Consider the following 22,951-nt stretch of genomic DNA (forward strand, 5'->3'; position numbering starts at 1 on the left):
AGTACCTCAAGATTCCCAATCGGGGTGCCTGACAGGGTACCAAGCATGACAGTGTCACCCAGTGCTATGTTTGCAGAGAAGGAATCCCTCTCAAACGGGTCTACAGGATCAGGGGAGGGCTTGGGCGAGTCCTAAACAACATTATTGGAATCAGTACTTATGATAAAGGAAATGAGAGACTGATGCACAGATAGGTGGACGGACAGACTAACGGACAGATGGACAGACTAAGGAATAAAAGGACAGTAAGACAAAAGAACAGACAGACATTAGCAGACAGGTGGATAACAGGACAAACAGCTCAAATTTCAATGACAATTTACAAATAGTTGCATCAATTTTAAAAAAAAGTTGCATTTGACATTACTTAGTACTTAGTGAAATTTTCTGCCTTATTTGATGTTAAATGAGCTTATTGGAAATGTCAAGTCATGTTTTTCCATCATGTTGCAGATAGAAAGTTAGGTCGATGGACAAATCTTGGTTACTTATGGTTGGGTCAGACAGAAAGACAGAGTTCACAAACCTTGGTTTTCTTAGGGTCAGGTTCTCTCTTGTCTTCCGCTTGTTCTGAGGAATTTTCAGAATCATCGTCTTCCTTATCTTGGGGTTCATCTTTAGAAACACTATCTGCTTCTGTTGGTAACAGATGATATTATTAATAATAACGTAAGTCCTTACTTATATTATAAAATGGTAGAGGCATATGCATGGTCACAGTAACATTAATATACATGTCTAGAAAAAAGTCCATTTTCACAAGCCAAATGTTGACAAGGAAATTTTTTTATGGCAAAGTAATATTTATTTTGTCACATTAAATTTTGCTTCTTTCGTTTTGCCTTAAACACTACAGCAAAGATGCACATACTACTACTTTTTCTAAAATTACTCAAAACTAGTTAAAGCAATGTTGCATGTTCCTCTCCTGTACTAGCAGTGTTGTAAGACAGGTATTAGGTAGTCTGTTGTAAGACAGGTATTAGGTAGTCTGTCGTAAGACAGGTATTAGGTAGACTGTTGTAAGACAGGTATTAGGTAGACTGTTGTAAGACAGGTATTAGGTAGTCTGTCGTAAGACAGGTATTAGGTAGTCTGTCGTAAGACAGGTATTAGGTAGTCTGTTGTAAGACAGGTATTAGGTAGTCTGTTGTAGACAGGTATTAGGTAGTCTGTTGTAAGACAGGTATTAGGTAGTCTGTTGTAAGACAGGTATTAGGTAGACTGTTGTAAGACAGATATTAGGTAGTCTGTCGTAAGACAGATATTAGGTAGTCTGTTGTAAGACAGGTATTAGGTAGTCTGTCGTAAGACAGGTATTAGGTAGTCTGTTGTAAGACAGGTATTAGGTAGTCTGTTGTAAGACAGGTATTAGGTAGTCTGTTGTAAGACAGGTATTAGGTAGTCTGTTGTAAGACAGGTATTAGGTAGTCTGTTGTAAGACAGGTATTAGGTAGTCTGTTGTAAGACAGGTATTAGGTAGTCTGTTGTAAGACAGGTATTAGGTAGTCTGTTGTAAGACAGGTATTAGGTAGTCTGTTGTAAGACAGATATTAGGTAGTCTGTCATAAGACAGGTATTAGGTAGACTGTTGTAAGACAGGTATTAGGTAGACTGTTGTTTTCTGTTATTATTGTGAACAACATGGCTTTGCACTGTACAAAGTATATGTACATGATGCTACGGCCATGGAGGTTTTTTCCAGGTAACCCCTTTTTATTTGAATCTCACTGTCTCTGATATTATGCTCTACAGTATGAAATGCAAAGAAATGTGTATTGTAGTTTTTTTTTCAGAGTGCCCCTTGACACCAGCTCCTACTGTGTTTAGCGGCTCCCTGATTGAAAGGTTCCTTAGTTATAAGCTGTTATGTGTCAGGCTCCCTTACTTGTAACATGCCTGTCTCCCATATTGTTAAGAAAGGGAGTACATATGTGCTTCGATGCACTTTGTTTCCTAAAAAATTTGGGTTATCTGGGAAGCAGGGGTTATATTAGACGGCCGGCTGAACTGCTAACTATGTTCCACTGAGTGCTGGGTACTTTTAGAAAAAAAGTTAATTTTAGTTTTATTTGAATAAAGAACATAAAATAACTTCTACCCCTTACTTATCAATCTCCACCGCCTACTCTGAAACATAATGAAACTACTAGAGAAGCATTTAATATTGGTGTACTGTAGTGTTAGCATGTCTGTCCTGGAATATGTGAGCCCAATCTAGGCTGGCTCGGTATATGTGCATATTTAAGTTGAATCTGTGCAAAAAAAGGCACTTAAGACCAATTTCCCTTATTTGCAGCATGACGGCACCTACTCCTCCTCCTTGCTGCTTCACATACTATTTCCTCCCAGTGTGCACAAAAGACTATATGCTCTGAGGTCAGGAACACATCCTGTGACTGTGAACTTCTGTACAGTGAGGCACCAGAGCCTACTATAGAACACCCTGGTTCCAGAGTCTTGTGCATCTCTCTATTTAGTGGCCAGCGAGGTTGAGACAAGGCTCTTGCCTCTCGAAGCGCTATTTCGACTTCTGCTAGGTTCAGAATCTAAACTTGGTCGCTGATTAGCCAATTGATGTGTGGTCATGAAAACCAAGAAATTCTGACAGTTTTTTATTGTATTTTCGCTTTAAGTTCAAAAGGTCAAAACCAGTTTTTAATTCCTATTGTTCGCAATAACAAGCATCTAAACGAACGAAGTAGACGAGCGATAGATACTGTAATTTCGATCGTAATTTTTATAGTGCTCAGTTCGAATTAGTTACAAGATTTTTCAGTATTAAAAATTTAAGGTTTGTTCTAAAGGAGTCTCTTTACGAAGTTAACAAGCAGCGAGTTGTCTTCTCTGTGCTGCCGACTGGCTATGGAAAATCGCTGATTTTCCAAGCTTATTCCCAGCGTTTGCTCTCGCCTCAACCATATTGGATTCAACTATTCCAAGCAGGCAAATGTACTGGTTATTTGCCTCTTGAGTTCTTTGATAGACTCGTTCCGAGGATAACTGCTGCGAGCTTATCCGCGATTTTCTCCTCCTTGAAGCCATTTCCCGAGAAAATGTTGTATTTCCCACATCCTATGGGCAGATTCTTGTCACTAACTCTACAGTAATGACCCCATGGGTTTTCAGACGAATGTTGTTGTTTTTAAATCAGGTGTTCATGCGCTTTTCATACTCGAGAATTCGATTCCTGAGCGAAGAGATGCTTACATCCAAGGTACTGTAGCATCATGTGAAACTGACACATGCTAATCACAAAAAGTTAACATGGAAGTGAGGCAGAAGTCAAAATAGCGCTTCGAGAGGCCAGAGCCTCGTCTCAACCTCGCTTGCCACTGAATAGAGAGACGCTCGAGGCTCTGGAACCAGGGTAACTATAGAAAGGGTTAAATGCAATTATTATTGTATTAATGTTTCTGACACTCCTTGTAACTCAACTACTGCTACTAACTATTGCTGCAAAAAGGTAGAAATAAAGATTACTACTATTATTATCATTGTTCTGGTATCACTCTGTTAGTAGCTTGTACATACCTTCATTGTCTTCCTCATCACTTGATGATATCAAAACACAAACTGAAAACAACCAAAAAGGTAAGAAAACATGATTATTTAATAAAGTGCCAATGAACCACTCATTAGGTATACAGTAGTTGAAAGTATATCATTCCATGCTTCCCAAATTTGGTATTTTTGGTAAATGGCGGTCAACAAAATAGTCTTGCATAATTGTTGGATTAATGCACACTGCACAGACCTGGCTTATTTGGTTCTTGAGACTTTGTTTTTTCCATGCTTTTCTTTTTAGTGTTGCTCTCTGAACTCTGCAAGGGGATCAAAAGGGCTACAATCAGCCTCAGACTCAAAATAGAAAAAAAATCCAAAATTACCAACAATCTATACAGTACATAGTACAGTAGTTTCGATGTGAAAAACCATATAAGCTTTATGGACAATTCGCACCTTTTTTTGTGGCCTCCCCTTCCTTTTTTTAGGAATTTCTGTGGTTTGTGATCCAACATTATTTTTGAAGCTTGAAGATTTTGCCTTCTTATTTTTCCCACTAAATGAATAAGACTTTTGACCTCCATAGAATGATTTTGCATTAGCATGTCCTTCTTCTTCACCAAATAAAGAATCTTCTTTTGTTTTGTCCCTCTTCAGTTCGTGTAAAGGTGCCCTGGGTGTGGCAGGGGGTACATAAAACCCCCTTCCACATTTATTACAGGCCCTATTCTTTTTGAAGTAATTCCCACAGAACTGGCATTTGAAAAGATCGCTGTTAATGGGGCCAGCTGTCATAGACCCCTTATCATTGTCAGATTCTGCAGAAGAGGGGGAGTTCTTTGTGTTCTTTTTGTCAATGGTCAATATAAAGTCTTGAGAACAATCTAATTTATCATCATCAGCAGCATCTTTGTCATTGAGTTTGGCATCATTTTGATCATAAACTTTAGATAAGTGATTTGTCTTTGGTTCAAACTCCTCTGAACAATCAGAGTGCATAGAATCAGCCTTGCACAAAGAAGTAGGCCTTTGCGTGCATGATGTCTTTATCGGGGTATCAATTGTCCTATTTTTGTGAATGGGATTTTGTAGATGCTTCTCTCTCTGTGACAAGACCACTGAGGGCACCAACAAAGAAGTTATATCAATCCTGTGGCAAACTTTGTCTGAAACTAAAAAGAACATGGTTCATATTAGGAAGATCAGGAGAATGTCATGTATTTTGATACAAAAATATTTTAGTTAATATACTGTAAGTATCCCGGTTATGGTACTGTACTCACTTAGACTAGAATATTATACAGTTGTTATATACAGAATACTGGAGTAGTAGCCTGTGGGAGGGGACTCGAAGGTTTGGAAGAATCCCCCTCACTGAACTGGAAGGTCCGCCTTATTAAAGGAAACTTAAGTAGCACTGCAAGCTATAGGACAAGAAAGTGGTCCCCCTCTAAATCTTGGCTACAGGCCTTACATTGGAAGACTTCAGTTCTGAAATTGATGTCAGTATCAATTTTGCAGGTTTACACAACTAAAAACTAAACATTTTTAAATCTTTATGATGCATGTATCATTGGCATGATGACTGTTTGATTTTGTTAATCAATGTTGGTTAGGTATTAACCTAAATGATACTGGGTTTCATTTAGGCCCGCCAGCTACTATTTTCAAAGTGCTGACTACATTTTTTAAAAGTCGCTTTTATTTGAACAAATAACTTTCACCCCTTACTTATCAATTTCCACTGCCAAGGATGAAACTTAAGAAACCCCTAGATACCTACAGTGCGGTGCAGTGCGGTGCAGTGCGGTGCGGTGCGGTGCGGTGCGGTGCGGTGCGGTGCGGTGCGGTGCGGTGCGGTGCGGTGCGGTGCGGTGCGGTGCGGTGCGGTGCGGTGCGGTGCGGTGCGGTGCGGTGCGGTGCGGTGCAGTGCAGTACAGTACAGTACAGTACAGTACAGTACAGTACAGCAGTCAAACTATGCTGTGTGGTTTGCCTTTGGCTAAGTCTGCTTGCAAAAGCTGACTTTGTGCTTAATTGTATGGATCTAATTTTTAATAATTTCGATACTGGAAGACATCATAGAGTATAAATTTCTAATTTGTGATAATCTTACAACAATAAGTACTGTAAAGTACAGGATACTGTATTCTATATTCGATACTTCTGTTTTTTTTGTGTTTGTTCCTCATTTCTTTTTTCTGGATATACGCTAAAAAAATTGGGGGCATATTATATGCGGACGCGTCCTCAAACTCCATTACAATCATCATTTTTCATATAACGTTTAAAAAAACTTAAAATTTTGCCATATTATTTAAAATCCCTACCTAATTAATCCAATCTATAATACTGTATCTTTTAAATGGTCAGAGTATTTAAGTACTGCAGTCAAATATTGAAAAGAATTTAACAGACAGAGTCAAAATGCACCATGTTTGGTAAATCACTTTTAAAGAGCTCTTGTCAGCCTGACCTTTGTTATTGTTTTAAACCAAGTGAAACAAACTAAGAGAAGAAATCTAAAAATAACCACCTAGTGTAAAATCAAAGCCTACAGTATGCTTTCGCCAAATTAAAAAAAAATATCCCAACAGCTTTCCCAAATGAGTCGATGAAAACTTGGTGAGCAAAGACCTTTTAAATTATTGACTCTGGGTTTGATGCAAACACACTTCATTTTACATACCTTTATTTCCATCGCCACTAAGACTTTCATTAACGACAACATGACTGCTGTCATTACCATTTCGATTTCTTGTATCTTTACCATTTTTGTTTCCAAGGGAACAACTTTTACTGTTACCATGGTGATTGTCACTACTGGAATCATTACAATAAGAACTTGACTCCTCTCTCAAAAATCCCAAGCAATCAGCATGCTTAAACCGACCGTTCTTTCGGAACATCTCAATCTCAGTGTCAAATGCCCTGCCCTGGCGTCGATCATTTGATCGACAGCTAGAGTGCTGGTTTCCCTTCAATGGACTGTCTCTATGAGCCCTTCCCCTAACAGCAGAGACACCAGGCCGTAAACAACTGTGCCCTAGTTCAGCTTGTCGGCGAATCATATATGCCCTATTGTTTGATCCTTTAGGGCTGTCAGCAAAAGCACTGTCAAACCCCCATGGGTCACCTGAAGTCTTGCTGGAATGTGAGGAGCAGTTTGGTCGGGCTGGTGTGGATGATTTAGTGATCTTGGGAATTTTATAGGCTTTGTGTTCAGCTTTAAAGTCCTATGGAATAAAATAAATCGTTAATAATAGAGAACTAAAAAGATAATACTCCAATAAACCATAAGTATGATGTCGCTTTAACAGTACTTACAGACGCATTTCTTGCAGAATCTGACATGCATCTTTTGCTTCCACCTAAAACCAATTTGAAAGTTTTATTAATTAGCATTTATCAACCCCACATAATATGCTTTAAGTGATGAGCCGAGACAGGTATGTCTATGAAGAAGGTCCCCAAATGGTAACCAGACACAATCAGGCTCTATTAGGCTTATTAGGAGAACAGACACATGTGATCATTGAAGAACACACAATCTGCACTTAAGGCAAGTAAATTTAACTTAACGCAGGCCGAAAAATCTAAAAACTTTTAAGAGGGAAAATTTACTTCTTCGTATTGTTAATGTCAGCTTCATTATCGAAGTTCCACACACACGCGATCATCGAACAACACATGTGACATAACAAAGATGTTAAGCATGGAAAATAGATTTCATTCTTATCAAAATTGTTCGGAGTTTGATGTTTACTTGTGTAATGTGGAAAGCATGTTGCTGTTGCGTAGTCCAGACAATGGAAATGTCACGCATCTCAAGATCTTTACATTCATCTCGCTGTTCTAAACTTTAATATAACAACCATGTTATGTTAGTCCAAAGTATTTTGGTTTCCCTAGTCAAATATTTATCATGCAGTTCAATCATATTTGCAAAACGTGACTTGTTATTTTTAGAACTTGCGGAAAAGACACAACAAAACAATTGTTATGATAATGTCGTGTCACGCTGTCACAACATTTAAACACGTTTTTTTAGAAACACATAACATTTCTGTAAACAAATACAGTTATTTACAAGGATCTCTATTTGATTTGAAATAATTTTTGTTTTGCTTGAACCGCATTTCGCACTGGTGTCTTGAAGCTTTTTTTCACGCATCAGACCATCTCCATGTTTATTATACATATGTGACGAAGTCGCGCGGCTTTCAGGTTATTTATTATAAAATTGATCAACTCGAACTGAGAATTGGATAATTGATAAGACCCTGTGTCGCTCTGCCAACAAACATTCAGTATCTGTACATTCTCTGGATTTCCTGCTGTACATATTAGCTTATCCGAAATTTGGGAAGGCGAAATACGGAGAAATTTGGCTAGAATACCTTAGAATCATCGCTTAGGCAAAAAATCGCCGAAGATTGGGAGCGTGTAAAACAAAAGAATTTCGGCCGTGCCGACAATTGCAGAAGTTCGGGTGTTTTCGAATGTGTTTGTGGTAATTCAGGGAACTTTCCTTTCCATCACTTTCCATCAGTACTGTATGTTACAGGGATGTATGAGCTCCTAATATCATTAACAACAAAGACGACAAAGACAACAACAACAATAATAAAACAGGGTTCAGGTTTCACGTCTTGTGCACTGATTTTTTTTTCTCACGATCAATAGACAGGATGTTTTGTTATTATAAACTCCAACGCCCATGTTTTTAATTTTAATTCTTATTAAACATGCATTGTAACTTACTAGCTTGCCTCTTGTCAGTCTTTTGAGGCGTCAACAGCATAACATCACTAAAAAAAAGCCAAAAATATTAACAGAAAACATACTATAGGGTGATGGATGCAAGGCTATGTGTTCCACTCCTTAGCTTCCAAAAACACAGTCTTTTCACAAATAATATTTTATGACATACTCTCCGACTATAGGCATGTCCTGGCTATATACAGTATGCACCAAGGTTTGATAATAATATAAATATAATAATATTATTCCAATTTAACTCAACTGTGATGCATCTGTTTTCTTGTTGTATCTTACAAGGAGTGATAAGCTTAAGAAAATTCATTCATTGCACATGGTAGACAAATTTGGGGGCCATTTCTCCCAAATTCTGTTTTTGGTTGATTGTTTCTGTAATTGCCAATTTTCAATCACTAGAATAAACAATGCGGACATTGTTAAGAATAACAAAGCCCCAGAAAGTGCTGTTTTTACACCATGTTAAATGGTGATCCAAAGTTTATTGTCAACAATTTGTTTAAGGGTGTGGTAATTGAAGCTGGGTGATGTTGGCACTATTTTGGGGTTTAAACTCACTCTTCCTCGGCACTCTCAGAAGACGTTGGGGATATTTCTACCGAAGAAGATGACTGTGCCTCCGGTTTTGATGAAAAGTTTGTATTCCATCCCTTTTCAGGGTTTTTCTCTGCTTTTTCTAGTCCTGTTGAAAATAACAACAAAGTTAAATTATTTCCAAAATTCCCACTTTTGTCAAAAATTTCCCTAGTGGTCTTAAAAATGATAATGTAATTTTGGCAAAATGTAATATAGGCAAGTCATGTTGAGTCCAGAGGGTGGAGTATGACCAAATGCTAAAGACAATAAACACCCAAGACAGTAAACTCTCCCAGTTTTCATAAAGACTCCGTTTTTATCCTTCATCCCCCAGCAGAAAATCGAAACTATTTATAAATTTACTGTAATCTCTTGGGAAAATCCATCGAGAATTTCTTATTCAGTTCTTGTAATTGAAGCACAATCTCCTGGTTTTCGAGCTTTCAAGGTTGGCAACATGTAGAACCAAGTTTAGAGATTTTAATCTATATATCTTAATATCTTTAAAGAACCCGCAAGCTTAATTTTAACATTTTAAGCACCCATTTTACAACCTGACCAACCTGGTGGAAAAGAATACAATCTGCGATCGAAACGCGAATAACCCGAAAACAACAAAATCACAAGTAAATAATCAAAATTTACACAAAATATTCCTAGACGTGTTATTTAAAATTATAAATATTCTCTAGAAATGACACTCTTTAAAATATACGATAAATCAAAAAGATAAATATCGGATCCAGTGATAGACTATGGGAGAAAGGATGAACAGCTAATGCTCTCGAGTGAGCTTTTTTCGATTTTCTTTTAAATTTACACCACTTGTACCCTAACATTAAACTAATCACCCACCTTTATATAGTCTCGACATTATGACAAAGTTTCCTCTTCATTCATGGTTCTAGTAAGTGATTGGTGTGCCTTTGAGGAGTTGATATTTTTAAAATACGTTCAGTTCCTTTTGCACCTCGGCCGCCGCCATTTTGAATATGAAGCGCGCGAGATTTATCTGCCTCGATTGTATGCTAGGCTCCAGGCCCCGCGACTTGTTATAATTAAGAAGCTTTTTCATGAATTTGCTTTATGAATTCATCACATTTTAAGTACCATTACCAAGATGCGTTAAAAACATCAGGTTTTTCTAATTGCCACATAATTTTGGATTTGGAAAGTTTTTTTTTTTATTTGCCTAGCCTCTTCCGCATGAGCTCTCTGTGTCTCAGCAAAGAACGCCTGGTGGTAAAAGACAAACCTGCGCCAAAATCAAAAACAATCATGAAAAGAGAATTTTTTATATACTTATTACAAAAATTTCTTATTTTAAGCTATTGATAGCATCGGGTGATTGAATGGTTAAGCTAAGAATCCAGAGTACAAGAAATTTCCTGAGAAAATAAGGATAATGATTCAGAAATAGAGAGAAAGGTACGTTCACAGATACTTCACAAAAAGCTGTTTGTATCTTAAATCAGGGACTGATAAAATTAATTAGTAAAACACTTGGATTCCAAATGAGGGGAGATGATCTGACCTAAATTGTCAGAGAGGTCCTCTACTAGTTAAGGATGTAGAGTATGTAGTACGGAGCACTGCAGGTTATGACACGTGGATGCTCTGAGTGCTACCTCGATATGAAATGGGAATAGAATCAAAAAGCCAAAACTGTCGCGATCTCGTACCAGAACAATGAATACAATACACCAAAAACTGGAAATCGACTCTGCCAAATTTTCGTCTTTAATAAGACTTCTTCAGGGCAGACTCATAATTAGTGAGTCATTAGTGACTCATAATTAGAGAGTCTGCCCTGAAGAAGTCTTATTAAAGTTCGTATGAAATGGGTTTATACACCTTTTTTAATAAAGGCTGTCCGCAAACGCCAAATGGCAATTAAATTGCTAAATGGCAGTTCTTTTTATGGGTAGTAACTAATTGGCAGAATGAAGGTTATAAATAAACTGAAGTGATGTCAGAACCATATATCAATAGACAATTATATTAGATAGGTGTTATATGTTTTATAGATATTTTTTGGGAATTTGGATAAAATATTTTTGGATCCATGGGTCCTTTTGGTCGTAGAAGTGCCATTTGACAATCGCCATTTGCTGCAGTAACCTGCAGTGCTCCATGGGTGTCAAATAAACAAACAAACAAGCATAAATAAAAGCATATACAGGTCTGGAAAGCTTTAACTTTCTTGTTTATGAGCCTGTGAAGATTCACATGGCTTTCAGAGGTCAGAATCAGCCATATATACATTATAACTCATGAATCACTGCAGGTTATGACACATGGATTCTCTAGTGCAATTTTATTTGAAATAGGTGTATAAATGTGCAACATTGCAAATTTTTATCACCCATGCAAAATTTGCTGGTGCCAATTCTGTCCCAAACCTTAGAGTACTTAGTTGAACTCCTGCTCATCTAAAACCTTATTTCGCTGGCTTCAGTAATGTGCTGTACAAAATAATGATGATTGAACAAGGAGACTGTTTGTATTTTTTTTATTTATTTAATCTAAAGTTGGTTTTAAAATCATTAAACTCTGTGCAAACGCTGGCCTAGCAAAGCTATCCAGCCCTGGCCAGTCAGTTAAGCAAGACTTCGCTAGTACTGCTGGCTGATTTTGGTGCTGTGTGCACAGGACTTAAGAAGTTATTCAAGAACCTAGTATCTTCTTTAAAACTCTCACATCTTTTTTATGCTTAATTGGAAATCACAGGCCCTCATAAGTAGGTAGACTGTGCTGCTTCTATTCTTTGTTGTTATTTTTTTATAAACGGGTCTCGTAAAAATCAAAGCCCTCGTTAGTACGACCGAGCACAGCCACATCGAGTTCTTCTGATATAGCAGCTAACCCATCCTGGTCCTTGATAACCAGAACGGTCTCGTTCTTTGGTGGTGTCGTACCATTCATATGCATTCCACCATTGCTGGCATCGCTCATACCGTTGGCATTAGAATTTAAGCGGGAATTTATGGAACCAATCGCTTTAGTCCATTTACTTCCCACCTGATTGGAAGGCTCTGTAGACTCGTTTTCGTAAAATGTACATCCAGCTTTACGCATGCGCGAAAGATCTTCCGCTGACGTCTTCCGTCCCGACGAAAGCGCGGATATAACGGTCATGACCGTTTCCGAGCGCGGTTTTGCAATTCCGTTTTTACTGCAGACTGTTACACGAGAGAAGTTACTCCGCATAGTATGATTAGCGACAATCGTTTTCACGTACTCAGCCGTGTTTCTCTCGGGATGTTTAAAGATTACATAAATCTTTGGTACGAACATGCAGACCAAAAACCCATACGCGCTTAGGATGATTATCGCGGCAGAAAATGTCGCTAGGAAGTTTCCCTTTACGCTATTTTGCAGCGTAGCGTAGCAGATATTACATAATAGCTGCATATACATGGCAAATGCGATGAATCTCGCCTCGCTGAAGTTTGCCGGCAGTTTTCTCGCTTTGAAAGCATAATAAGCACAGCATAGAGAAAGTGCGAACTCGTACGCGAAGAGAAGCCCCTGTAAAATAAGCCCTGTGGTAGTTCGGTGGTCTCGACACCCTCGTTGAATATGTAACAACGGGAGGACGGCTATGTCCATATATGGTGGATCCAAAACATGCCACGTGATCAGCAGCACCACAGCGATCCCATTCAAGAGAAAAAGCAGTACAAACTGGTTTTGAATCCCTTGACAAATGCGACTGCCAAAGCTCGAGTGATCTAGGTTCACGTTGAAGACGTTCACTAGTCGGTTGGTTTTCACGAAGAGAATTGAGATGCAAAGCGTAAAGTAAAAACTGTAGATGGGATTAGTGATGAGGCAGATGATATCCGAGGGCCTTAGCAGCTCACACACCCCGCCAGCTAGACCAATCAGAATACTGATAAGAAATAGCAGGCTCATCTCGCGATTGGTGGATTTTACCACAGGGGTGGCTCGGTACCTTATTCCTACCCCTATGACGAATACAACGCCCAGTGCACCTATGCCTGCAATGAAACAGTCCACATGTTAATATTGCATCTGGGAATTTTTTCTCAAATGAGAATGTCAGAATACCCAACAATGCCGAGCCTAATCAGAATGCTGCGTTTTTTTAGAATCCATTTTGTTAGAGGCAACAATTTGAAAAATATTTTCCCAACGATGTTTAAATAAGGCCTGGCATGGCATTTTTTAATATGACAGCTTAATACAACATTTTAGAAAAATCCGAACGATGAAGGAAAATACGCGGAACCTAAAGTTTTTTTTATTAGCATGAAATAAGGGATCATTGCAGATTCTTTCACTCCGATGAACAAAAAATGATATCGGTTTCGACTGAACCTTTTAGCTTATAAACGAAGAAAATGTCCGGTCGTCAAGTTACTCTGATTGCACTTGTTTTGTAAACGTTGGGAAAATAGTCAATTTCTGCACAAGAAACCCACATCTATCCAGTACTACCGCTTTTTACTCGTATCAGGCGCGTACACAGTCATTGCTATTGAATGATCTCATTGCAGCTAAATGCTAAGTTACGAGATGCAGACGTGGTCGAGTTGAAGGCATGGGAAGGCGCCTCAGGCAGCCGCCATAAAACTCATGTCAGACCACGGATCACAGCTAAGATCGAAATTGTTGGTTTTGTGGAGGGAGAAAAACCGGAAAACGCGAAGAAAAACCCTCGGAGCAGAGGCGAGACTAACTAACTCAACTCAAGTCGGAACCGGGAATCGAACCCAGAACCCAGTGGTGAGAGGCACAGGCACTACAGAGCGACCGGGAAACCTATGGTGAGAGGCACAGGCACTACAGAGCGACCGGGAAACCTGTGGTGAGAGGCACAGGCACTACGGAGCGATGCTCTGCCAACTGCGCCAAATAGGCTCCCCTTAAATTACCTGCGATGACGAGGATCACAATAGCGTGGATATCTGTAAACTTGATATTGATCTCCGGTAGATCCACGCACTTTGACTGCGTACTGTCTGGCATCTTGTCCCACGGACACATAGTGCAGTTAGGCGAAGAGTACGACGGGCTGATGCTCTCGAGTGGGCACTTAATGCACTTCCAGCAACACATTATAGTCTCCGTTTGAAGGAACCCAGGTCTACACGGCCTGCTACATACCGACTCGGGGACCTGGGAACTACCGTTGGTCCAGTATATTGCTGATCCGTTGATGTTCAGGCGCGGTGCCAGTCCTCGGGTCCAGTGTCCCACGTTTTGTAGCATCGGAGCTTTAAGTCCTGGATGTAGGTTGACGAGGTCGTAAGCGGCAGAGCGGATAGAGTCGCCATTATTGTTAAACTGCACTATGCCTGTGATCCCTTCAAAGGTCACATTTCGTAGCACCTTCAACACCTCCGATGGTCTTATGTAAGGCCTTGTGAGAGGACAGTCAACACGATGCTTTGGACAGCGGATTATGGCGTCTATAGCGTGCGCAGCAGCGTATACTGCGTCGATGACGTAGCTGAGATAAGCAGTGTACAAATTAACGAAATGTGCGTTCGTGATGCGGAAGTCTGTGAGATCACAGGAAGACTGGGACGAGCACTGCTTCTGTAGTGCCCAGTACTCCCTCCACCAGGTGTGGTTGCGCACTCTCGGGGTCTGGTAACTAAGATTGAATAAGTGATTCTTGTATCTAGATAGATCGTAATCTCTTAATTTTGTCCCCACGAATCCCCCGATGATTGGCATATACTTTGGCTTGAACAAAGACGTCGCCTCAGACCACCCCTCTGGGGCAAGCCATGTTTTTCCCGTGACACCCTGCTTTCGTACCTCCTCTAGAAAAGCTATGGAAGTCGTGGGATCCCCCCACAGGACAATCACATTCACGTCGTTTGCTGTCTTGATCTTAGTGACTAAGGATGCTATCTTCGTCTGGTAGCCAGTGGAGGGAAAGTAGGACACTTGTGCGATGCAAAACGTTCCCCTCTCCTGCGCCTCGTTCTCCAGCCCCATGACTCCATAGCGACCGTACGAGGTGTCAACCCCAACAACCGTCACGTACTTCCATTCGAAATAATCTATAATATCTGCCAGTGCCTTAGCTTGTTGACCATCAGGCGGAACAGGTCTGAAAAATGTCTTAAAATAAGGTAGACTAAGTTCTTCGCTTGTTGCAAACGGGCTTATCAAAGGGATGTCTCCTATTTGTAGCATGCTTGCGATAACAACTGAGCTGCTCGAATCCCCAGCACCAATGACAGTTGTTATTGGCCTTAATATCTCCCCTGCTTGGTACAGCCTTTGAACTTCGCTGTTGTTGTGTGAACTGTAAAGTTTATCCAAAGCCCTATTTCTTGTGACGAACTCAAAGGCGTATTTGTTAGCAAGTGTAGGGCTATCACAACTGTCTCTGATATCATAGCCCAGAGTCGTGTTTTCTAGCAGTGTTGGGTCATTATTGATGGTTTCTATCGCGTATAACATTGCCTCTACGTAAGCCAATCCCTGTGGTTTTAGCTCACGACATTTATCTTCCACGTCTTTGTGTCTTACAGTTATCAGTGCCCCTAGCACAACGTCACCATCTTTATAAATACCTTCACTCCTAGATAAACTCACAGACACGAAAATAAACCACAAGAAGACCAACATCAGCCAATCTTTCATCCCTCTTTTGCAGAATTCTCTGAAAATTGCGAGATAAATTGCCAGACTTTGATCTTTTTAGTAAATAGTGCCGAGTTAAAAGTGTATTTTGTAAAACCTTCATAAATCGTGTGTAAATAAAGTAGATTTCATATGGCCACACTCGGCTTGTCGCGTCCCATTGTGCTGTGTAAAGCTCTCACATTGTTTTCTGGTCCACTTTACGATTCAATAACCATGATTGTTTTTAGGTGCGCAGTACAAAAAATGTCCAACTCTGCGTGAAACTTTTGTTCTCCTTCAACTTGATTCGCAATATATTCTGTTCAGCCATGGCACCACTGTATTCTTTTGCATTTGAAATGAAGATAGATTTAAACATCGGAGTAAACCACTTTCTTTAGATTTTCTCATTAACCGAAATTTACTTTGGTTTATATTTTTCCCGATGAGATCAAATCGTAATGAATATTCGGCGCTCATCTCGCGTGAGACGTAATTTTGATCTTCGCAATTTTGTAATTCTAAATCAAATAACTTAGGTCAATTGCACTAGGTGATATTCGCAATTCTATATAAACCCCTCTTGTACAAACTGCGAAAATGATATTGTTTTTCAAGTAGTCGATTAGTCGATTTTCGATAACCCGGCACGAACGTGCCGTGAGCAGACTTTATGAATGGCATGGAAATTCCGTGTCCCAACCTCGAGTTCAACCAACTCAACATTCGTTGGATAAAAAAATATTTTTCCATATGCATCTTTATGGAAAAATTATTCTATTATTTATAAGAATATTATTGAATGGCTCCCTTCATTGCTTGCTTCTGCATTGAATAATTTAGTGGTAAACGTGTTTATTTTCTCATTCCCATTTCAAGATATTTCGAGAAATATTGTTTTCAAATATGATATAAAATCCGATAGCTCGATCCTGTGTCATCCGGAGTTTTTAAAAGTATATCTACAATGATTCCAAAAAAGGTTTCATTCATTTAATTTTCTTAAATCCTTTTTTCTCTTTTTAATAATTGTCCTTGAAAAACAAACAGGAACCAGACAAAAATAAGGTCTTCAAAACCTTTGTTGATATTCGGCTCAAAACTGAAGATTTTGTTAAGATTGGAGGAAAAAACAAACAGATATGAGTGCTCAACTTTATCGGTTGAGTAGAAGTGTGCCAATAGGTCCGAGGCTGCAAAAAATTGGCACACTATAAATAAACATTCATTTAAGATTACCTGAAATACTTAATAATAATTCTTCAAATTAAAATTCAGAGCTAATTAGCAGCTAAGAGCATCTCTTCCTGTTTGGTATTCTTGTATCAGGATCATATCTTTTACTGGGGAGCGCGTGTGTTAAAATGAGTATTCAGACTTTAAAATTTTGTTACCTAATTAGATCCATCTTCCGCGAAGCCAAAATATTTTCGTTCATAAACGCCGACAAAGCTCAGGTAATTAGAACCAATTTTTATGTTCTACTATTCATGCACACACATTGGCTTTTAATATTCTGAAGCACCTAAGTTCATCATTTATTTTACAGCTGATATTTTAAAACCATTTTGGCTGCTTTAAGGGAGAAAATGGGGTTGGGGACTTTTAAATTCTGACTCTTTCCTCAAAGACAAGGACACAGGAAACTTTACTTACAGTTTGAATAAAGTTTAATTGTTTCCTTCTTTTTTGTCTGGTTTTGATTGTTTGGTTTGTCATTCCATCTTCTCGGCCAAACCGGCTGCCTAAAATGTGTCGGTAAATATTCGCTCGTGTGAACAAGGATTTCGTGATAAAATACATGTTTGGTTGTCAAATGAATATTAATTTTTAGGGGTGATGTTTACCGGAAACGAGATTTATAGTGTCAGAGTCATGTGTCGGGACCGCAAAATGTTTAGAGTGTGATGGAAGGTCAAAAGTTTGGTTGATCTGAGGAAAGCTGTACTATGTCTATGCTGTATTCCTTTCAGTAGCAATTTAAGGTTGTGTATTTGTTTTGGACTCTTTTTATGGGTTTAACGCCGGGCAATGTAATAAATAGAAGGATTGTGTTGGAATTTAATATTTTTAAGTCACGTTGTTTAGAAATCGAGTCGCTGTTAACCCTTTATTATGCTTCAAGAATTCCAAGTATTTCTTCTGCTTTTCCTTTGTCCATTACCGCAATTCCTTGGGGTTGATTTCGGGGACTCCTCGGTATCGTTTCGGGTCCGAGGATCAGTTGGGGTACTTTTGGGGATCATTTCGGGTCCTGGGATCATTTCGGGTCCTGTACAGGTCGCGCAGCGCAACAACGAATTTGGCCACAGGTAGCCCAGGCAATGGTTTCGAAGCTTGTTCGTAGCTTGGAATCGGCTGTTATTCTTAGAGGTAAAACGAGTGGATTGAAGTCGCGATTTTTTGTGAAACATTGCCAATAAAGTTGCCTTAAAACTTAGAACATGCCTTGTTGTTGTCATATTCATGTGTAATATACGATTTTGGGGGGTTTTCGTAAAGGGATATATGACTTCTCTCCCCCTACTAAGTAAAGAAACAAGGTTGGAGGCGCCATTTTCGGTAGCACTCAAATACCGTCGAAATTCGCGAGGAAAATACAACAAACGAAATATTTTTATCTCGCAGACCTGTGCCAGGGTACACTTACATTCGATATGTGGCAAAACATCCGAGCTAAATCATTTTCCGTGGCCGCTAGCCATTTTTTAAAACGAGTAAGCAGCGATTTTAATCCTTGACCGGCGCCGTTGGACAATTAGGTACGCTCGGCCGAACACGGAGCGAAGCAAACTATTATTAGCCTGCGAGGTGAAAAGTCTGCAAGGCTGTCATCGGCGCATAGTAATCTCTTATATAAATTAAACAAAAATAAGAGATAACAGATTACTTACCTTGCTTCGAAAACTGATAGTTCTGAATTTTAGACCACGAAAAATTATGAAATCCGTATCGAATGGGCCGGTGACAGCCTCGAGCTATAAGTTGTTTGCTTCGCTCCGTGTTCAGCCGAGCGTAATTAATTGTCCAACGGCGCCGGTCAAGGATTCAAATCGCTGCTTACTCGTTTTAAAAAATGGCTAGCGGCCAGGGAAAATGATTTAGCTCGGATGTTTTGCCACATATCGAATGTAAGTTTACCCTGGCATAGGTCTGCGGGATAAAAATATTTCGTTTGTTGTATTTTTCTCGCGAATTTCGACGGTATTTGAGTGCTACCGAAAATGGCGCCTGCAACCTTGTTTCTTTCCTTAGTAGGGGGAGAGAAGTCATATATTCCGTTACGAAAACCCCCCAAAATCGTATATTACACATAAATATGACAACAACAAGGCATGTTCTAAGTTTCAAGGCAATTTTATTGGCAATGTTTCACAAAAAATCGCGACTTCAATCCACTCGTTTTACCTCTAAGAATAACAGCCGATTCCAAGCTACGAACAAGTTTCAAAACCATTGCCTGGGCTACCTGTGATTTGGCCATAAGGAAAATTAAATACCAAGATAGCATGAGCTATCTAAGAGAAAATGGTCCCCGCTTTATGGGTAAACGAACTCCCCCGCTGCTACGGCCTGAACACCGCAAAACTTTTTTCTTTGCGGGAGGAGATGGGGCAGAGCATATGTGGATTTTTTAAAATCCACTTAAAAGCGCGAAATATCTAGGAATGAATGAGACAATAAACACTTAAAACCTCTAAATCATTAAATGACCCATACAGTACAATAATATTCTTATGAATACTATAATAATGTTTCCATTAAAGGCACAGGGGAAAATAATCTTCTATCATAAGTGAATCTTGAACAAGTTAGTGTACAGTTGATTTAGCTCATTCCTTACCGAAGTCGCTAAATGTAATGTGTATTTGCGTGTCTTCTCATTATTCAACTCTACCTATTTTGAGGATTCGATGTGCAGAACACGGACTAAAGTTAAAGGTTAGTGTATAATGTGCTTTTTGATGTGATACGATCAGGAATAATGTGATATTTGTGACTGACTTTAGCATACTATCGTTCTAGACTTGGGCGCTGTCTCAACGGACATCGAATGCAAATACTGTTTTGTTTAAAACAATTTACTATCCCCTAATGTGTTTCTCTCATTTTTTATTACAGGATATAGGTATTAGGGAAGCAAATGTGCTCTAGTTGCAAAGCCAGAAAAGGGAGAAATTGGAGGTACAAAAAATGCGTATCAATAAATCGTAGGATCGAATAAAACCTGTGTCCAGTTAGGATCGTAACAAAATTAAAGGTATCAGTTTACCTCCTTATAATGCAAAATGGCGGCCATAGCTGCAGCGGGAGAACCACGCAGAAAACGTTCTTCTGTCGGCCGAATAATCCTCCTACCCATAATTTATTGCGTTTACTGCATGCTAGAGGAACCTGGACGCCATTTTGTTAAGAGAATCAGTGCGATCGTGGCGAGAACATATTTATTTCAAGATTTACGGCCAAAGTCACTCAAAATTTCGACCTCATGTGTACCCGATCGATCTGATAAAGTTGGGATTTTCGTTAGGTCCGGACGGTGTCAGCAAAAAAGGGAATACATCGGCAGAATCTGCAATAGTTTGTCATCATTTTGATGCTTTGAATAAGCGAGTACCTCGTGGGTACCCCATGGGTACCCCGCTATTTAGTTTTTGTTTACGTTTTCGCAAGTGACATGCCGTATCATGGAATCTCACGTCCAGTACCTGAGAACGTGTTTGAGGTAACTCGCATACATCAAAGTCGCAGAAGAAAGGTAACCGACTAAAACAAGCAAGAAGCAGAGTTGTGGTAAACCTTTTTTTTCTTGTCTTTTCGTTTTTGGTTGGGGTGCTACAGTAGCAGTTGCGAATAAAGATAACCGATGAACTTAAAAGAAACTGGACTAGTGAGCACATGAGTATGAGCTTATTTATCTGGGATATTTTTTAAAGAGTTATGATGCTCTTGAGATACATGACAAGCGGAATTTTCTGCAGTATGCTACAATAAATCATTGTATACCTATCTTAAACCATGCTAGATGACAACTTATTTAACGTAAATCCAGTGCATGATGCAAAGTTTGAGTGGGTACTGCCAAATAAACAAAGCAATTTCTGCCGTATTCTCTTTGGCTTGGTATAAAGATACATGCCTACATTTAATGACTTCTGCATGGAAAGGAATCAGAAGTTAAGTGCTTATACATCAAACCCCTGTTATCTTTTCTTTTATAAGGATGAAATGTTCGTGTAAACTAAGTTGCACCCTTTAGTCAAGCGGACAGAATTTCTGTTCAAAAGAAGAGAGTTCATGTGGGTGTAATTGATCATTCAGTTATATTATTTTGTAATTTTCAAAACATTGTCAGGCTAAAATGGGATGCCTGATTTGATATCAAAAATATAATGTTCGAAAATGATTCTGTCTGTTGTTTTCTGTAGGGCTTTCTCTAATGAGCACACCCATACGAGCATCGAGTCGACGGTGCTTCCCGGGTCTGTGTTTATCGTTTAGTCAACTATAACTGCGTGTTTTTCGATATTGATAATGGCATATTATTTTCAGGATGTCAAACAGCTTCAAAGAAACGATTAGGCTGTATATTCGTACTCCCCTTCGCGCCGCCATTTTGTTTCAAGTATTTCAAGTGATGACTTGGCATGCAAATACCAAGGGGGAGGGGGTGGGTTCTATGCTGTGATTGGATAATTTCTTTATTTACAAAATGCCTCCAATTTTAGTTATGACCCTAACTGTACATGGGAAAAACTTGGAAAATACGCAATTCGAGATAGAGAAAAAAAAACACAATTTCTTACAATGGCCATCGGTTCCTTGTATTACGGACTGATTTTTTTAAAGCACAAATAATGTGAGACCGAGATGCGCATACCGAGATTTTGGCCTTTTAGATATTTTTTCTAGATCATCCTTGCGCTATGTATGGGCTCAGGGACGAAAAGCTTCAATTTCAAAGAAAAATTACAAAAAGTCGCATGACTTAAAAAGAAAGGCGCTTTGATATTTTGTTTGCTATTACTCACTAAATACTTAGATACATTTTCCGCCTTCTTAAAGATGTGAAATAGGCTTATTTGAAGCGTCATTTCATGTCATGTCGTACATTCGCACTACAGAGATGCCATACACATATCAATGATTTGACATTATATTTTATGTGATTATGTTTAAGCTTTATACGACCTTGAGTTTGCGACTAGAGGAACCGAGAATTATGTCATGCTGGATATCAAACCAGGAGACTTTGAAGACATCACAATATGCTACTGGATCAAGAAGAAAGAACAGTTTAGCGGGAGTGTAATAAGCTACGCTGTTACTTATTGGAAAGATAACGAAATACTCTTAAGGTCATTTAAAGGATATTTCTCCGAAAATGTAGTTTTCTGAATAAAAGATTGGCTATACAAAAGTGCAAAGGAAAGGTCAGTTTAGCACCCAATAATGGTATATCAAAAGGGAATGGATCATTTTCATCAAAAGACGGACCAGACATACATCTTTAATTGGCTGTTATTTCAAGATGGCCGCCTGTTCACCTGGGAGTCACAGGCGCGTAGGTAGAGGGGGAGGGGGGAGGGCTGAATCGCGGTCGTACTATCAAACTGGCAGTCTAGTCTATAATAGTTTCCCTCACGGATCAAAGTATTCGTCAAAATTCCATATTATTTTGAGAATGCTCTAGGTTTGCACATTCGACTGGTCTAACTATTCGAATACCAGAAGAGCTGATTTTGGCGGATATTTTAAATATACCAAAAGTTATAGTCCACTCCCAAACAATTTGGTACGCGCCTGAGACAGAATACAAAACAAAAACCTCTGTTATGCCTTTTGATTGCAGGTCGAAAATGGTGGCTGCATTATCAGCTAAAAATGGCATCACTTCGCTTTCACGTGGCGCGTGGCATCACTTCGCTTTCACGTGGCGCGTGGCATCACTTCGCTTTCACATATACATACATATATATTCAATACACCAAAAACTGGAATTCGACTCTGCCAATATTTCGTCTTTAATCCGACTTCTTCAGGGCAGACTGAAGAAGGTAACTCGTTACAAGCGTATTTACATCAGAATAGTAGCGCGAGACGGAAAAACATAAAAACTGACAAAAACGCGCGTATTCTAGAATAGCGCGTGCTATGGATTACTAAGACCCAAATGATAGTACTCAGGTTATAGGTTGTCGTAAGTGTGGCGGTAAAAGGTTAGGGCGTGTAACTTTCTTAATACAGGGCGGGAGTTTCGCAGTACGGTTACCAGTAAGAAATATGTCATTTATTTTGACTTGGACTGTAATTCAGATTTTGTTGTTCATCTCATTACTTGCTCCATGTGGGCAAGCAGTACGGAGGTTCTACTATCAATATTTTTAGGAAGCGTTTTAATAATCACAAAAGTAGGTTAAATAAGCACCATAGATTACCGGTTAGTGAAAGAGTTACGGATGACCTTATCTATCAA

At 39.2% G+C, this 22,951-nt stretch overlaps 2 protein-coding genes and 1 long non-coding RNA gene across 6 annotated transcripts in view; 1 reads left to right on the forward strand and 2 right to left on the reverse strand.

The window, feature by feature from the left end:
* Window positions 1-9,887, reverse strand: part of LOC5509884 (sentrin-specific protease 6) — a 29,358-nt gene extending 19,471 nt beyond the window's left edge. For both annotated transcript variants that reach the window (XM_048721559.1, XM_048721558.1), the window contains exons 1-10: window positions 9,718-9,887; window positions 8,845-8,968; window positions 8,272-8,318; window positions 6,835-6,878; window positions 6,197-6,743; window positions 3,964-4,679; window positions 3,758-3,824; window positions 3,535-3,576; window positions 527-636; window positions 6-131 (exon numbers count right to left, since the gene is read on the reverse strand). In XM_048721559.1, the coding sequence (XP_048577516.1) occupies window positions 6-131; window positions 527-636; window positions 3,535-3,576; window positions 3,758-3,824; window positions 3,964-4,679; window positions 6,197-6,743; window positions 6,835-6,878; window positions 8,272-8,318; window positions 8,845-8,968; window positions 9,718-9,736 (1,842 nt within the window). In that variant the 5' untranslated portion in view covers window positions 9,737-9,887. The remainder of the gene's footprint in view (window positions 1-5; window positions 132-526; window positions 637-3,534; window positions 3,577-3,757; window positions 3,825-3,963; window positions 4,680-6,196; window positions 6,744-6,834; window positions 6,879-8,271; window positions 8,319-8,844; window positions 8,969-9,717) is intronic.
* A 1,470-nt stretch (window positions 9,888-11,357) lies between these two features.
* Window positions 11,358-17,268, reverse strand: LOC5509900 (extracellular calcium-sensing receptor). 2 transcript variants are annotated; one of them, XM_048721560.1, is made up of 3 exons: window positions 17,131-17,268; window positions 13,764-16,667; window positions 11,358-12,866 (listed from the first exon to the last, which is right to left on the reverse strand). In XM_048721560.1, the coding sequence occupies exons 2-3, from the start codon at window positions 15,490-15,492 to the stop codon at window positions 11,644-11,646; spliced, it is 2,952 nt and encodes a 983-aa protein (XP_048577517.1). In that variant the 5' UTR covers window positions 15,493-16,667; window positions 17,131-17,268; the 3' UTR covers window positions 11,358-11,643. The 2 variants fall into 2 exon arrangements, with proteins under 2 accessions (XP_048577517.1, XP_001630376.3); XM_001630326.3 differs by having other exon boundaries at window positions 13,764-17,241.
* Window positions 17,269-18,240: 972 nt separating this feature from the next.
* Window positions 18,241-21,765, forward strand: LOC125559799. 2 transcript variants are annotated; one of them, XR_007306464.1, is made up of 4 exons: window positions 18,244-18,605; window positions 18,890-19,416; window positions 19,597-19,659; window positions 21,656-21,765. It is a non-coding gene; the product is annotated as an uncharacterized LOC125559799 (long non-coding RNA). The 2 variants fall into 2 exon arrangements; XR_007306463.1 differs by having other exon boundaries at window positions 18,241-18,605; window positions 18,890-19,659.
* Window positions 21,766-22,951: the final 1,186 nt, after the last annotated feature.

The sequence above is a fragment of the Nematostella vectensis genome, chromosome 14, assembly GCF_932526225.1.
Source record: "Nematostella vectensis chromosome 14, jaNemVect1.1, whole genome shotgun sequence".
NCBI lineage: Eukaryota > Metazoa > Cnidaria > Anthozoa > Actiniaria > Edwardsiidae > Nematostella > Nematostella vectensis.

Coding starts and splice junctions, on each gene's coding strand:
- LOC5509900 (XM_048721560.1), bottom strand. CDS start 15,492: ATGAAAGATTGGCTGATGTTGGTCTTCTTGTGGTTTATTTTCGTGTCT. Junction 12,867..13,763: donor TGTGATCCTCGTCATCGCAG/GTAATTTAAGGG, acceptor GTTTCATTGCAG/GCATAGGTGCACTGGGCGTT.